A 17286-nucleotide genomic window follows, 5' to 3' on the forward strand; every position below is an offset into this window, starting at 1 on the left:
ACCTACAAACCTCATGCTCTAAAAACAAGTTCTCTCATGCACAAGATGTTTGTCCACCCAACAGAACAAACCACGTTTCTGAAGAAAACCAACCACAGCAGCTTTCAGTTTGACTCAGAAGCTGAACTTACCATATGTAACACTAGTAACGTGAGATGCAGACAGTTTGTAACTTTCTGAACTTTGCATTTCCATGCACAACAATTGACTAAACTGAATATTCGGTCACACTTTATAATAGGTGGCATTAACTACTATGTACTTACATCAAAAAATAAGTACAATGCATTTATTGTGGTCATATTGTATTGTAAAACACTTTTGCTGCATTGAGGTGGGACATGAGTAAGGTTAGGGAGAGTTTTGGTAGTATGGGTAGGTTTAAGGGTGGGTTAAGGTGTAAGGGATAGATCAAATTAAAAATATAATTACAGATGTAACTACATATAGGTATTTTAAAAATATAAGTACAATTTAAGAACTTTTATGTACACAATAAGTGCATTGTATCAAATTAATAATTTAAAAGTACACAGTAGTTAAGGCCACCTAATATAAAGTTGGACCGAATATTCAATCATTTAAAAACACTAGAGTTGGCTAGATTAATATTCTTCTTATTAGAGTTATGTTCTTCTACTTTTACATATTTATCACAGTCAGACAGACTGTTGTAAAAAAGGTCAATGCTTTCCTCCATTATGAACAGTTTATATGAACATTAATTTATATACAGTATACACTATATATATAGATATATAGATTTTATTATTATTTATTTTTTGAAGACGTTTAGAGCATGTGCGTCAAACTCTGTTGGGGGAGGATTCATCACCAGATCAACAGGTTGAGAGTTTGCAGAAGACAGCAGCGGACATTAGATCAGACTTTCACTGAACCATTAAGGAAAATGCTTCACACACTTGTTTTGTTCTGCTCGTTCTGTTTGTGCTGCTTGAGTCCGATGGGTAAGTTATAAAAGCATTTTTGCTGAGTATTTTTGCTTACTTTGAATTCAAATGTCTGTTTTAATCTGAATTTTAATTTAAAATGTTCAGGACTTTTATTGTGACTGTAAATTTCTCTTGATCAAAAAGCCAAAACCACTTTTGAACTACTTTCAAATTCCAGGCGACTGTTGTTAAATAAAAATATATTTATTTAAACAATTGTAAATTGTTATTGCCAGCAATATCTCAAAAATATTTTTTTAAATACTCCAGTGATAATCATAAATAACTACAATAAATTATATAATTTCACACACTGATTATACACTAGATAAATGTATAATATATAAAGATCAAGATTATATAAAGATGTATAATATATAAGATTTGGTTCATATTTAAACAATTCGATCTACAGCTGATTTCAGGCTTTAGAAACCATCATGAGATTTAATATGTTCCTGTTCATGTTCTTCAGGCGTGTTTGGCGCTGAAACAAATCAAATACAGAAGGTGTCAATGATGGAAGGACATACTATTACTCTAAACACGAATGTTACTGAAATACTGGAAAATGACATAGTGTGGAAATTTGGAAGAGAAAATGTTTTGATAACTACAACTAAAAGAAAGAAACAAATCTCTAGATCTGATGTTCTTGACGGGAGATTCAGAGACAGACTGAAGCTGGACGATCAAACTGGATCTCTGACCATCACAAACATCACAACTGAACACGCTGGACTCTATGAAGTACAGATAAGGGGAGCGAAACTGTCAAAAAAAACATTCAGTGTTTCTGTTTATGGTGAGTAGAGATCATTTGTGATTACCCTTAAATATCCCTATTTTGTTAACTATTTACATGTTTGATAATTTTATATTTTGAGATTACAGACACACTCTCTAACTCTATCATCACTCTAAACACTCAACACACTGTTGATTAGATTTATCCGTATTCCTTTTTATTCTCTGATGTTCTGCAGCTCGTCTGCCTGTTCCTGTCATCAGCAGTAACTCTTCATCATCATGTTCATCATCATCATCTTCATCACAGCAGAATTGTTCATTGGTGTGTTCAGTGGTGAATGTGAGTCATGTGACTCTCTCCTGGTACAAAGGAAACAGTTTATTGTCCAGCATCAGTGTGTCTGATCTCAGCATCAGTCTCTCTCTACCTCTGGAGGTGGAATATCAGGATAAAAACACCTACAGCTGTGTGCTCAACAATCCCATCAGAAACCAGACCACACATAACATCAACATCACTGAACTCTGTCAACCATGTGCAGGTACAGCAGCAGTTTTGTGATCTGATCTCTGTCTTTTGTTATAGGTCATTCACGTCTGCTTTTAACCTTACAGTACTGGATCCACACTCTCCTTCAGAACAAGACTCACTTCTAAAAGTACTGACCTCTGCTGCTGCTGCTGGATCTCTGTTGATTGTAGCTGCAGCCGTGATCTTCTGGACCTACAGGAAATGTTCAAAAACTGATAGAGAAGGCAAATGTTACCTACTGTACAATATATATATATATCATTTTCTCTGATTGTTATAAAATACTCTGAATGTTTTAATCAATTGATAGCAGCAGAGATCTTATGTGTTTAAAGATTCATGCATTTGCTGGTGTTCAAACAAACATGACAATGTTTCATTTCTTGAGCATCAATGAAAATGAAGTCAAGAATATTGTTCAAAATTTAATTATTGCATACTCTGCTAAAGACTTTTTTTATATCAAATTCATAAATGCTGTTTTTAAAATGGCAGAATTAAATATTTTGAATTAATTTCTTTAAACAGTTCAGACTGGTGATGAAGAATTAACTTATGCTGAGACAACATTCTACAAAAGGAATTCACACAAACTGGTAAGATTTTAATCTTTAGTCTCTGTATTATTGTTTTGCAGCAGATCAGATTTAGATCTGTGCGCTTGTATTTTTGTCTGGATATAATGATCGGTCACATACATTAAACACAACAGCATCAGATATTTAAAGCCATAACAAACAAACATGAAATACATTAAACAAATAATCAAACAAAATAAAACATTTCCTAATTCATTATACAAAATAAATTAATTCAAAAAAGACTAGAACAAGACTTAATTTGTGTTGTCAGCTGCTAGCCCTATTACATATTACCATAAAAGACTCAACACAATAACAACTAAAGCTAAACTACACTATATATATATATATATATATATATATATATATATATATATATATATATATATATATATATATATATATATATATCTTATTTACCCCAAACTGGTTCATAGTAGTACCATAAGATCACACATTACTTAAGGGTTCATATTACTATAATAAGCACCCTAAAAATGTATTACTTAATTTCGATATTTGATATTAAAGAAAATGTGTTCACTTTTGAAAAATTAAAAATTTTGCTACTATCTTGAGTCACTAATTGATGGCCAACATAACATTTTGGCCCGAAAGCAAAACAGCTGAGAACCCAGTCTCAATCTGCTTCACATTACCTTAGCAGTAGGAGGACCACCATATCACTGTTATTAGAAAAAAATAAATACGGTTTCGTATTGAATCACTATCAATTTTCAGGATGCCACATTTTAAATAATCTTAGCAGAATTATATATTGTGCAATATGTTTTTTGTACAGAAAGTTAAAGAGAAGGACCATGTGACGTATGCAGCTGTCAACATGAGAAAATGACAAAACTTCAGGCTTTTAAGTCCCAAATACATCCTCAGATTCAGAGCCTATGATGAGTTTTCAGATTGGTAAAAATCACCACTGTACTGCTAGCATCATACTAATATAATTAGCTTGTTACTAACATGTTTTTAACAAGATGCTCATATGTTTAGCACATTTTAATACATTTCATGTCATGCTGTCATATTTTTAATATTTTAAATTTTTTTTCCATCCATTGAAAGTCTGTTTTCAAACTTTAAAAAAATACTTATTTGATGTGTGAGAACAAACTTCACCGGTTTCTGTGCATCAAGCATGCAGATATGAGCTTGCGTTTACTATATTTGATGAGCCCTATGTATGTGCATTGATCAGTGTTTGTATATGAATAAAGTTTAAATTAAATCTGTTCATCATATAGTGATCATATCTTTTCAGAATACTTATATAAAACCACTTGATTCATATGGATTACTTTTATGACTTTATATACTTCTTGAAGCTTGAACATTTTCATTAAATGGATGAAAATTAATATGTTTGAATATCTCAGGGGTCTGGAAGGACGTGAGGGGGAGTAAATGACAGCGTTTTAATTTCTGGGTTCAAAAATGAATTGAGGACATGTCTGCAAACCATAAATGTAAAATGTTTATCTAAACATGTCAAAGTGAACCCTGCTTCATTCTGTGAATGTGGTTTGGCAGACAAACATCTTCTGCATGAGAATGTGTCTGCTGCTGTAAGTTGGTGTTTGATGTCTGTTAATGAGTTTGTTTCTGAGGTGTCAGTAGTGTGACTGTGTCTATAGCATGTGGTTGAAGAGTGTTTTTCCATTTCTGCCCATGATTTTAACAGTTTGACACAGTTCTCTTCTGTACACAAAATGAAAAGATTCTCTCCAATCAAACATCATGTACTTTGTGTCTATGAAACATGAACTTGATGTTCAAGGGCATGTGCATCTCATTACAAATCCATGTCCTTATGATCCTCATGACCCTGTACAAGCTCTGCTGCATCAAGAGTTTTTTCAGCTCTAGCAAAGAAACAGACATTATTTCTAACAATTCTTATTCTAACTATTCTTGATCTCGCATATGTTTTAAATAACTATCGTTTTAAATATAGTTTTTGTCTGTCAATGTCTGGGAGTCATTTTAACCCTGTTTGGTGTGCGCGGGGCAAAGAGAGCTCATGCTCAGTTCAGACTGGAGGAGAAAAAGAAAAGTTGAAAAAGCCCTCGGCGAAAGAGAAAGATTAAAAAACCTCCGCATTTTCTTGTTTTTGGGGGAGTTAGGCCAACTCCTGATACCCTTATTCTAGGTTGTAAGTTCAGGAAATAAACGAAGGCCGTTTGGCTGCTTGTTGAACCGGATCTCCGTCTCCTGTCTATTTATTCTATCAAATATTTGTTATAAATTGCCTTACATTTCATTTAAAGTGTGTGCACTACAAGCAGTGCATAATATAAACCGCTGGTGTCAAAACCAGGAATGGACAGATTCTACAAATAAATACTTTGAAGTTGAAAGTTAATTACACAATGTACAGAGACACACAATGATTCCTCTAATAACTCAGAGTAAGTTACTTCAGTTATTTCTGAATACAAACTCACAGATTCCAGCTGTTGAGCTGATCAAATGTTTGACATTTATTGCAGAAAAATCTTTCAAGTTGTATAAAATGTATAAAAATGTACAAAAATACAAAATCAGATGATTCATGCATACACAAAAAAAAAAACGAAAATGAAAATTTGGCAGTGAGCTAAACTAATCATACGGGGAAGTCGTGGCCTAATGGTTAGAGAGTTGGACTCGTAATCCAAAGGTTGCGGGTTTGAGTCTCGGGCCGGCAGGAATTGTAGGTGGGGGGAGTGAATGTCCAGCGCTCTCTCCACCCTCAATACCACGACTGAGGTGCCCTTGAGCAAGGCACCGAACCCCCAACTGCTCCCCGGGCGCCGCAGCATAAATGGCTGCCCACTGCTCCGGGTGTGTGTTCACGGTGTGTGTGTGTTCACTGCTGTGTGTGTGCACGTTGGATGGGTTAAATGCAGAGCACGAATTCCGAGATACTTGGCAGCATGTCACTTCACACTTCACTTCACTAATCAGCAGCACTTCATAAAATATCACAAATATTTTATTCACAAAGACCATTTCATCAAAACTTTATTAAGGACACACTCGGTCCAAACAAAGACACAATAACAACAAACAAATACACACACAAGGACAGAATCCTCAATATCACATATTTGCATGTGTACTAAAACGCCAATGATAGCACATATTTGAAAAAAAGCCTGACTGAACTTAGTGCCAAGTTCGTCAGTGTTAAAATTATACTATTTACAGACTCTGATAATTTACACATACATCTGTACATGAGATTACGCATCACAGCAGCGCAGGTTGGCACATCAGCACTGACAAACATTTGGCTTGCACTGCTCCATCGAAGCACCTTAAGCAGCAATCGCATCCCATCATTATAAGCTACATTAAGTCTCTGCATGCTGCGCTTTCTATAATGCCACCACAAATAGGCAGTATACATAAGGGTACAGTATTCTTTAAAAAGTGCTGTATTCACAGATTCTGAGCACATACCAAACAAAAACTAAGTGGAACCGGTTACATTTGGTGCCGTGACCCAGATGGGAGTGAGGTTAAGGGGGTGAGTGTAAAGGTCATTGCACACTGAGTCCAAATTTTTTGCATGCATTTTTCCGTTTTCCCCATCCTTTCCTATCAAAATGCAAGCTACGGATGTGAAAACGCAGAAAATCCACCCTGATCCGAATTTTTTTTTGACGGACAAAAGTTTTGGAGGCAGTATGCAAACGTGATTACAACATGAGGTCATATTTATTTTTTAACATGCAAATATCTCGGACGAAAATTTCGGACTCAGTAACCTTAACTGTCGTAGGCCAGTAAGCGCTGTTCCGTGTAAAAACTCACTCCCCTGATCTGAAAAAGAGGCGTTCTAGCGACTGATGCTAGAAGCCGTGGCCTTTAGCCTCCTTGTTAGAGCGCCCGCCGGAGACTGCAGTTTGAATCCCGCTCAAACCGAAGCGAGGTAGAACCGGTTACATGAACATGCTTCATAAATGAAACTGAAAGAGACAGATGGAGAAAACAGAATAACAGATTACAGAAACTGTGTCAGGTATTGAGCTTTACCTTGAATGAATTAAAAAACCCTTAAGATACTTAACATGCTTAACATTAGTAAAGAGCTTATTTGGCAGTCCGTAACATGAAACATTCCATTCCGTACATTCCGAAGAATTCTGTTTCTATCCACCTTGCAGTTATTAACCCTATAAAGCATGTATCATATTTGATGCACATTTCTAAGGCATCTAAATGATCAACTTCAAAAAATGAAAAAGAAATTGCGAGTTTAATCTCACAATTCAGTTTTTTTTTTTTTCTTGCAATTGCGAATTTACATTTCACAATTCTGACTGTCTTCGAATTGCGTGATATAAAAACTTGCTATTGTGGCATGTTGTGATATAAACTCGCAAATGCGAGTTATAAAGTCCAATTTTGATGGGAAAAAAGACTGTTCTTTTACAACTGTTTATACAACTGATTTTATAATCAATTCTGACTTTCTAACTCACAATTCCATTTTATAAAGTCAGAATTGCAAGATGTAAACAAAACAATTGAGAGGACAAAAGACAATTATGAGATAAAATGTTCCAATTTAAAAAATTTGATATTTTTTTCATTATTTAACATGGCAGGCTCTACAAGGTTAAAGGTTCAGTTCTGGAGTTACAGAATCAACGACATAATGGTGATATTTCATGAAATAATGTTGCAGGATTTCAACATTTTTTCAAAACCACACATCTTCAATGTGGACAGTGAAATGTTTCATTTCTCAAGGATTCCTGCTGAAAAGATCAGTGTCATGCAAGTAGTGTTAATAGTGTTGGCAACATGAATCCCTATTATTGGCATTATTGGTATTATGACACTATTTCTATGAGTGATCAGTGTTTTACTGATGCATTTATCTTTTTTCCCCATCAACCCTTTATTGCTTTCTTTGAAAAAAGGTATGTTACACTGACATCTCACTAGTAGCATCAGTCTGATTAGTAGACATCCCATTAGGAACCCATTAGGATTTGCTGCTCAATAAATATTTATTATTATTATTGTTGAAAAAAGTTGTGTACAACTTTATGATTATTTAATGAATAGAAAGAAGAGCATTTATCTGAAATACACACTACATTCAAAAGTTAAGTTTTTTTTTTTTTAAAGAAAATTAAGAAATTAATACTTTTATTCAGCAATGCATGCATTAATCAGAAGTGACAGAAAATACATTTTAAATTTAAGAAAATATTTTTATTTGAGCTAAATGCTGTTCTTTTGGACTTTCTATTCATTGAAGAATCATGAAACAATTGTACACAACTGTTTATAGTTTAACATTTATCAAACTATTTTCACACAATAAATCTCTTATTTTCAATCCTGTTAAACCATCTGTATGTAATACTCACCATTTCATAATTCCTGATGCTTGTGAGAGTAAATCATATAAACAGCAGCAGCAACAAACAGCAGAACAACAACTGCACCATAATGTGTTCTTGCTACAGCAGCTGAAGACAGTTCTGAATCAGAAACAGATGAAGACAGACAGCTATTAATATTTAATCAGGGACTGATAATCAGCTTTAACAAAATGTTTGTCTGATATTTACACATTTCTACTTTGGTCAACAGTTGTATGAAGTAAGTTTAACTTGATAAATGTTGCCATCTGTTGGGTACTTGAGGAACTTTCTAGTTCAAGCACTCTATTGTCATTGTGTAACAACAAAATTACTCGTGACAACACAGAGGTGATTTTTTAAAATCCAGAAACAAGGTCACCAGTATGATACTGATTTATTTCATAAATCTGGTGGATTTTTGAGGAACAGCAGGCAAAACTGCAACAAGAGACAGCAACATTTACAGGACAACAGACTAATGTTATGCATTTTTTTCATTACTAATATACATGAAAATTGTAAAATTCATAATGTAACAAAACTCAGAGATGATTTCAGTTATATTTTAATATTGAACCAAAGCTCACTCTTTCTAACAGCCCACAATGAAATCATTCACTGGGTTGATTTACATACTTCAAACTGTTTTCTAAAACTGCAAAGAAATGTGCATGGAATGACTAATGATACTCACCAGTGACAACAACATTAACTATCTTTATGATACTGATTCTGCTGCTGCTGTTGAACTGTAGTTTATAAAGACCAGAGTCTGTGATTGTGGTGTTTCTGATGGTCAGAGATCCATTCTGATTAACCTCCAGTCGGTCTCTGAATCTTCCATCAGGATCTACACACCGATCCTCTGTACAGGTTTTATTGGGATCTCCAGTGATTTCAGCGATGCGAATGCCATTAAAATACCATGTCATCAAATAATTCAGGTTTTTTATTTCAAAAGGATCTAAAGTGACAGATTCTCCCTCCTTCACTGACTTTCTCTTCATTTTATCTCGTTCAGCAGCAGCAAGAGCATCTGAAACACAAACCAACAGCTGACTGGAGAACCTTTTGAGGGGTAAACACATAACATGAGAGAACTGTGGAATCCTCTTTAATTTGTCTAAAAACCAACATTTATCCACAATTTAGCTCATAAGCATTGTTGTTTTTTATCAAATCCTCTGCGCTTTGGATTCCTGATGAACTAAAAAAAAAAAGAGTAACAGATGCATTTAAACAGACAATAACAGAACTTTCATCTTCATCAGAATAAGACTAAATGATACAATTAATAAATAACCAAGAAAAGCAATGTTTTAAATCATACTGAAATATACATATATTTAAATCTACAAATTCCACTTCAACAGTAAATGTTTTTGACAAAATTATCTGTATATGAACTAGGCTAATATACAGATAAAGAGAAAACCACAATGTCACAGCATTTACATGACTTGTTTTTACACCTAATGACTTACCATATACAGCAATAATGAAGTTGATTTCACTGATGCTGTTACTGCTGCTGATACGTAGACGATAAACTCCAGAGTCTGTGGTTCTGATGTTTGTGATGGTCAGAGATCCAGTCTGATTCTCTAGATTCAGTCTGTCTCTGAATCTCTCAGTACCTTTATTACACTGAACATCTGTACAAATATAACTGAGCTCTCCAGTGATTTGAGCTATACGAGCATCATTAAAATACCATCTAATTGTTTCTTGTTGATTCATTTTAACGTCAGTGTGTAGAGTGACTGAATCTCCCTCCATCACAAATGCTGACTCTCCTTCTGTATTCATACTGAAAAAAACTGAAGAAATAACAATTATTATAAGCCAAACAAAATGACACAATAGGAACACGCTATGAAAAATGTCAAATGCTTCACCTTGAAAGGAGATTTGAGTTGCCCCCCCCACACACACACACAAAAAAAATGTTTCGTTTAATAAAAAGGAATTCAGTGTCAGTCCCCACCACATGTTCACGAGAGCACACAATACATGCATGCAGAGGAATGCACACATATGCATCTTGGTACTGTCGTGAACGCGTTGAAGACTGACATGGAAGACAATAAATTATTTAATTAAAGGTTTTGTTTGGCTAGTTGGGAGAACATTTGGAGTAATACTGTTGGTGTAATACTTGTTACTTGTTCCTGTCTGTTGTGCTGCTGAGAGGTTTGCGATTGTAACTCGCTTTTCTGTTGAATCTCTATCTTACTTTCACTCTCTATTGTTTAAAGTGATAAAATATAACTTAATTCCCACCATATTTCTGGTATTATCTATCAAACTAATCTAATTTGATCATTCGCTTTTTAAAACCGCAACTCGCGCAGCTCGTTATCATTAGCTGGTTAGCTTGTCACTCGCGGTACCATATACGTTTCTATTCGCGCCTATTATTGTTTTATTTTTTCGTGCTCTGTTTTTCACAAGTTCATCAAACAACGGTGATAAGCGCATCATTCATCACAGTAATGGCTTTTCTCCTGCTATTTTTGTTTGCACCGCTTGCCACAAGTGTAGTTTATCTCTCTCTGTCGGCGATGAGGGATTCACGTGTGATAAAAGCAGGGAAATAGTTAGGCTGACAGAGAAGATTTCAGAATTAGAGACACGCATCCAAACTGTAGTTGAGGACAGTAACAATGTGAAGGCTGAAGATACTGCTTTGGATGCAAATAGCTCAGGGAGTCCTGTACATTGTTCGTTTCCGGTAGAGCCTATGCAGCAGGGCAACTGGGTGACTGTAGCGTGGGTCAAAACACCGCTCTTCCGTTCAGATCAGAACATCAAACAGGTTCTTCCCAATTAGTGACGCACCCACTGAGAAACCTGATGAAAGTGCTCTGGTTATTGGAGATTCTATTGTGCAGAACGTGAAAATAGAGACACCAGCCACCATTGTTTGGGAGCCAAAGCGCCTGACATCTTGGCAAATTTAAAAGTGCTGGCTAATGCTAAATGTAAATTCAGTAAGATTGTTATCCACGTCGGCACTAATGATGTTCGACTTCGCCAATCAGAGATCACTAAAAATAATGTTAAACAGGTGTGCACTTGCAAATACGATGTCAGACACTGTAATATGTTCTGGTCTGCTCCCTGCTTACCGGGGTGATGAGATTCATAGGATACTGTCGTCACTCAGCAGCTGAATGTCTAAGTGGTGCCCGCAGAATAATATAGGTTTTACAGACAATTGGATGTGTTTTTGGGCCAGACCTGACTTGTTCAAAAGAGATGGTGTTCATCCCTCCTGGGGTGGTGCCGCTCTTCTCTCTAGAAATATGGCACATAGTCTTAGAGTTCTTACTTGACTAACTGGGGCCCAGGTCAGGAAGCAGACAGACTGGCTAAACCGACCGTCTGCTAGCCGCCTAACGTCACAGAAGTCAGTTAATTCTCAGCACATAGAGACTCTCTCACCTAGATATCATACTATAGAGACAGTGTCTGTTCCCCGAAGTAGGAAATACAAAAAACATCTACAACAATTTAAGAGTAACAATTTAATTGACGTTCAACAAATAAAAAAAATCATATAATACAGAGAAACAAATGACAAAGCTTGGCTTACTGAATATCAGGTCCCTTTCTATGAAAGCTCTTTTTGTAAATGATATGATCACTGATCATAAACTAGATGTGCTCTGTTTGACAGAAACCTGGCTAAAACTAGATGAATACATTATTTTAAAAGAGTCTACCCCCCAAGATTACAGTTACAAACATGAACCACGTCTAAAAGGTAAAGGGGGAGGTGTTGCTACAATTTATAGCAATATTCTCAGTATTTCTCAGAGGGCAGGCTTTAAGTATAACTACTTTGAAGTAATGCTTCATATAACATTATCTAGAGAAAGAAGTATTAGTGATATAATATTAGTGATAAATCCCCTGTGATGTTTGTACTGGCTACTGTATACAGGCCACCAGGGCACCATACATTACACCATACACCAGCGACTTTATTAAAGAATTTGCTGATTTTCTATCAGAGTCAGTGCTGGCTGCAGAGAACGTCTTAATCGTTGGTGATTTCAATATCCATGTTGATAATGAAAAAGATGCATTAGGATCAGCATTCATAGACATTCTGAACTCTATTCGGTATACTAGGGCTGTTACTTTTCATGTTTTACATGTTAGGAAATATCGTCAGGAAACACGGTGTTAGCTTTCACTGTTATGCTGATGATACTCAGCTCTATATTTCTTCGCGGCCCAGTGAAACACACCAAATTGAGAAACTAACAGAATGCATAGTCGATATAAAAAAACTGGATGACGAGTAATTTCTTACTGCTAAATTCTGAAAAAAACTGAAGTGTTAATTATCGGACCTAAAACCCCCACATGTAATAACCTAGAACACTGTCTAACACTTGATGGCTGCTCTGTCAATTCTTCATCATCAGTTAGGAACCTAGGTGTGCTGTTTGATAGCAATCTTTCCTTTGACAGCCATGTTTCATACTCGATTATAGTGAGGTGGTTCAGGGAAGTGGATTTTTTTTTTCTTTTTTTTTCTACAAAGCATTGAGCTATAGAGCATCCATTTATTTTGAAAATTTTGAAGCACTTTGGTTTTGTATTAATATTGATCAATTTAATTGAAATGTTATTTAACAGTATCAATAGCTCTGTTGCTAAGTCATGGAACTTGCACATGATTCCCAATTAAAAGGGGAATTCATCAAGCTTGTGGTAGCTCCCCATTACTGTTTATAATGGTAGCGGAGTTATTATCGATATTGATTAAAAGTAATAATATTGAAGGGTTAATAGTGTTGGATAGGCAAATAATAAGTCAGTTTGCAAATGACATAACATTGTTTTTTTTTTTAAATGAACAACAAATTTCTTTAGCTTTACATTCTGTTAATATGTGTAACGCACAGGCATTGTCATTTAGATCCATGTGCAGCTTTATTAGTTCCACAGAATAGTCGTACAAGCAGAGGTCAATCACAGATGGTAAACACAACGTAGACAAGGCAGAATCATAAACCAAGTTCAGGCTGAGGGTCAGGGCAGGCGGCAGACAGAGAATAGAGCAGGTCAACAAGGCAGGCAGAGTCAGAGTAGGCAGGCAGAGTTCATTTATGGCGTTCCGATCGGCTCTTTAATATGACTTTGCTACATGCACTCGTCTCAATGAACGTGACGTCTGCGTCTGCCGAACGTCTCGTCTGCCGAACGTCTCGTCTGCCACATCACTCGTTCGTGTGCCGAACGTGACGTCTGCGTCTGCCATAGTCTGCTGCAAGGGCGGTTTCCAGCACATTCCACTCACTCATTCTTTATTATTTTTTCCCACTGATCTTCAGTTGTATTTAATTAAGTGATTTTACCTGTATAGCTTTTATTCCAAATAATAATGAATTTACACAAATGTTCATGTCTTCTCATTCAGCACTGCGGGAAAATAATTTGGCCTTAGAAATCCAGTAAAATCAAAAAAAAAAAAAAAATCCATATTAATTTGTGAATATTTTAAGTGTTTAATAAAGGGGCAAAACGTCATAAACAAAAGTCAAATAATAGTTTACAAACTATTTAAAAAAAAGTTTACAGTCGTTTTTTTTTTCACCACAGGTGACTTATATATAAAAAAATAGTAGCCTATTTTTCAATTCTATTCTTCTATTTAAAGGATCTACAGAAAACGCGATCGAGTTGTCTGTTTTCTAGTCTACCAAAGTGCTGTAGCCTAGGCCTTTTAAAACTATATAAAAAACACAATAACAACCCCAACAATAAGCTATAAAAATGCAATAGCCTATATCAAGTTTGTTTTATTGTATATTTTTGTTTACTCACTATAACATTATCTTATTCAAAATGATAAAACATGCTTAAAAATGTAATTCATGCACTGTTCTATGCAAACATGTACTAGTCTATGCAAAAGTGTGATATCCTACTGTACTAGATGTCTGAATACTGATAAGTGGTCTTAGAGTGCCATCTATTGGTCATACTGAGTATAGATGTTTTATAGGCCGTATACACCGGTCAAGGAGTACAGTAAACTTAGGATAACCTGGGGAACTTTGGGTGATTTCCAGAATATGAGGAATATGACAGATACATGTAACCAACTGTGATGTATGTCGTCTGGGATCACTGCCAACCAATGGGAGGAGAAGAAGAACTTTTACTTTTTAAAAATGACGAATACAGACGAATGCCACCATTAAAAAATAGACAAGGTGAACAAGTAATTAAATGTGGTAAATCAAACAGACATAGACAATGAGAATAACAGGAACTACCAAATATGGGCAATAAGAAACATATATATACTCTGTACCGACACTCACAGAATCAGAATCAGTCAATGGGACAGCTGCTTCTCGACTTTATTGTCTTGTTATAATAAAGTCTTTTCTTTCACATTTGAAACTCTGCTGTTTTTGAGCCTTTCTAATTGCATGACTGAGATCCAGACCATCGACGAGAGCACGATTTTCCACAACATAAAAGTGGCACCCCAGATGGGACTGGATTGAGGCTCCGGCGTCTTGAAGGGCCGTTGCAGGCGAGGGACCTGGGTTAACACGCAAACAATCCGAAATTACGAGGCCTCAAGGTAAGCAAGTTTTGCTTATATATTTGGATATAAGGAGATTGTTTGCTGGTTGACTAAGGGTTGAGCCTGTGGCGGTGTTTTGGGACAGGGCCTCACCAGCTAACGGACGTAAAATTATTTAAATGAAAAAAGGTGCATATGGATTGATGAGTTTCAAGTGTTAAAGGATATGCCCATTAGTTAAAAGAGCACAGATGGTGCCAATATAAAGTAGTAGTGAAAAAGCCTAGTGAAGAAGGGCTAGAAGTGTAAAAGCATCTAGTTAAGAGGGATGCTGAATGCCGGCACACGCCTAAGTTGAGAGGCGTGGGGATCTGTGGTTACCGGCCCCGGGATAGGGGGTGACTGCTCGGACAGGTCCGTTTCTAATCGAAACAGTTAGTTTTTGTTCGTTATATGTTATATGTTATATGTAAGTGTTGGTACACTTGAGCAATATATGTTTGTCTAAAAGTAAAAGTGCACGGTTATTTGATAAAACTGCAGAGAAAAATCACGTTAAGATTTGAAAAAGATCATATTGTATTGAATGGAATATTTTAACGGATTATTGAAAATTGAAAGAACTAGAAACACCCCAAAAAATTGGTTGTGTCGTTTGTTTGGGCATTCTCCACAGTGTCGACGCTGTGATCCAAATTGTGAAACTAAATTGTTGATAAAAAGAAAAGAATTGAAAAAGGCAATCTGAGCGCCTGTTTTCCCATTGTTGCGCCAGGGAGAGAAGAGGGGACCCGCGAGGGTGGGGGCTGAGGCTTTCTGTGTGTGTGGACTGATAAAGAGTGTGTGTGTGTGTGAAGTGCTCGAGCAGTGTGTGTGTGTGTGTGTGCGAAAAGGAAGGAGAGGGAGAGAGAGATTCTGTTATTCTGAGTTTGCCCATACGGAGACATGAAGCGGACAGAAAAAATAAAACACATCGATTTGAATGACCCTGACACTGAACAAGAAAATCAGTTTCAGGCAGTATTGGTACAGACACAAGGTATTCGCAATCATTTTTGGTTGGAATCCAGCTTTATTGATCTCTATGGGCATGAACAGAAATTGACAGAATACAAGAAAAATATCTTTTTCAGAAAATTGATTAAGATTATAAATTTGGGAGAAAAATCAGCTGAATGGCCAGGAATAAATTGGCAAGATGTGGTAATGAAACATATAACGATTCGGCGATTGAAATACAATTTGTTTAGACTTTGGGATGCAGCTCTTCCTTGGATGGGAGCTGAGTCAAATGCAATTGACATCCCAGTTGAACCAGTTGTAGCACCGTATATTAAAAATATTTGGGCACCCTGGCCAGTGCTCGAAAAAGGAGCTACAATTCTAGATAACATCCATCTCAGAGTGGAAGCTGAGACGAGAGAAGTGATTTGGACGTCCAGAGTGTTGTTTGAGTCACCAGAGATAGGAAGTGCGCAGCCTCTCTTTGTGACTGGCAGAACTCTGAGGCGCCTACTAGTGACGATTGAGCAGAAGTTACAGCCTCAGTTCATACGTCACGTGAGGGTGGAGATTCACGGAGATCAGGAAAGATCGGATTCATCTCAGTGCAAATTGCTAAAAACAATACTCAATTAAATTAGAGAAAGACAAGAAAAAGAAAGGATGGCAGAGGGGGAAATAAAGGGAAAAAAGAAAAGGGGAAAAAGAGGTAGAAAAATTTTAACAATGCCGGAAAGAAGCTTATTGATTGACTATATGGAACCTCTGTATCCGATGTGGTGCACAAGAAATGAATTGAATATCAATATAATTAGGATAAAAGAATTTTGTATAGAATTAATGCCATCTCTTAATTACTCAATTTGGACAGGAGGATTGACAGCAACAGGTCGCAAATTTCATGAGAGGAGACTGTGGAGTTTTGAAGCTTTCAGCTTGGGGGAACACATCATTTGGACAAAAGCTAATCTTCGGATAAAAGAAACAAAGGGCTTTGGGTTACCTTTTAAGTTATTAACCAGAAAACACATTGTGATTATTCTAAAATATTTGAGATACACTAACCAGATTTCTTAAAAAAGGTGATAAAGTCCTCAGCCCAGTACAAGTCCAGGTGTAATCAGGGGTCGGATACTTTTAGTGATCCTCGTCTGATGAGCTTGGTGAAGAATTAGCTATTAAGTTTTAAACCACTGGGATTATAGAGGTAAAATCACCTAATAAACAGAGAAATAATTAGATAAAAACTATTTGCTAAATAAATTGATAGGGAAAAATTTTATAATGTCTAGTCCAGTAGAATTATTGGCCTCTGAAAATCCAGCATGTAAAGAAAATATAGGGGGACTCTCGAAAAAATGGGCAAAAAGAACAAAGAAATTGGCCACCAAGTGGCCGGTAGAGGGAACATTTAATGTGGCTATGTGTAGAGAGATGGAAGTGCTGATTAAAAATCACAAGACCAATGACAAATCTAGAAAACGAAATGACAAGAGGGAACAAGAATTAGGGGTGTTGAATTTAT

General features: G+C 36.1%; 2 protein-coding genes across 3 annotated transcripts in view; both read right to left on the reverse strand.

The window, feature by feature from the left end:
• The window catches only part of LOC306875011 (uncharacterized protein), a 991916-nt gene that overhangs the window by 130799 nt on the left and 843831 nt on the right, over window positions 1-17286 (reverse strand). The gene's annotated exons all lie outside the window — the stretch shown is intronic.
• Window positions 5821-17286, reverse strand: part of LOC306875017 (cell adhesion molecule CEACAM3-like) — an 82474-nt gene continuing 71008 nt past the window's right edge. Inside the window, exons 3-6 of one of the 2 annotated variants that reach the window (XM_079425382.1) lie at window positions 9685-10020; window positions 8895-9236; window positions 8204-8317; window positions 5821-6787 (exon numbers count right to left, since the gene is read on the reverse strand). In XM_079425382.1, coding sequence (XP_079281508.1) covers window positions 8208-8317; window positions 8895-9236; window positions 9685-10020 — 788 coding nt within the window. In that variant the 3' untranslated portion in view covers window positions 5821-6787; window positions 8204-8207. The remainder of the gene's footprint in view (window positions 6788-8203; window positions 8318-8894; window positions 9237-9684; window positions 10021-17286) is intronic. The other variant, XM_079425381.1, reaches the window with a different exon arrangement.

The sequence above is a fragment of the Barbus barbus genome (assembly GCF_936440315.1).
Source record: "Barbus barbus genome assembly, chromosome: 9".
NCBI lineage: Eukaryota > Metazoa > Chordata > Actinopteri > Cypriniformes > Cyprinidae > Barbus > Barbus barbus.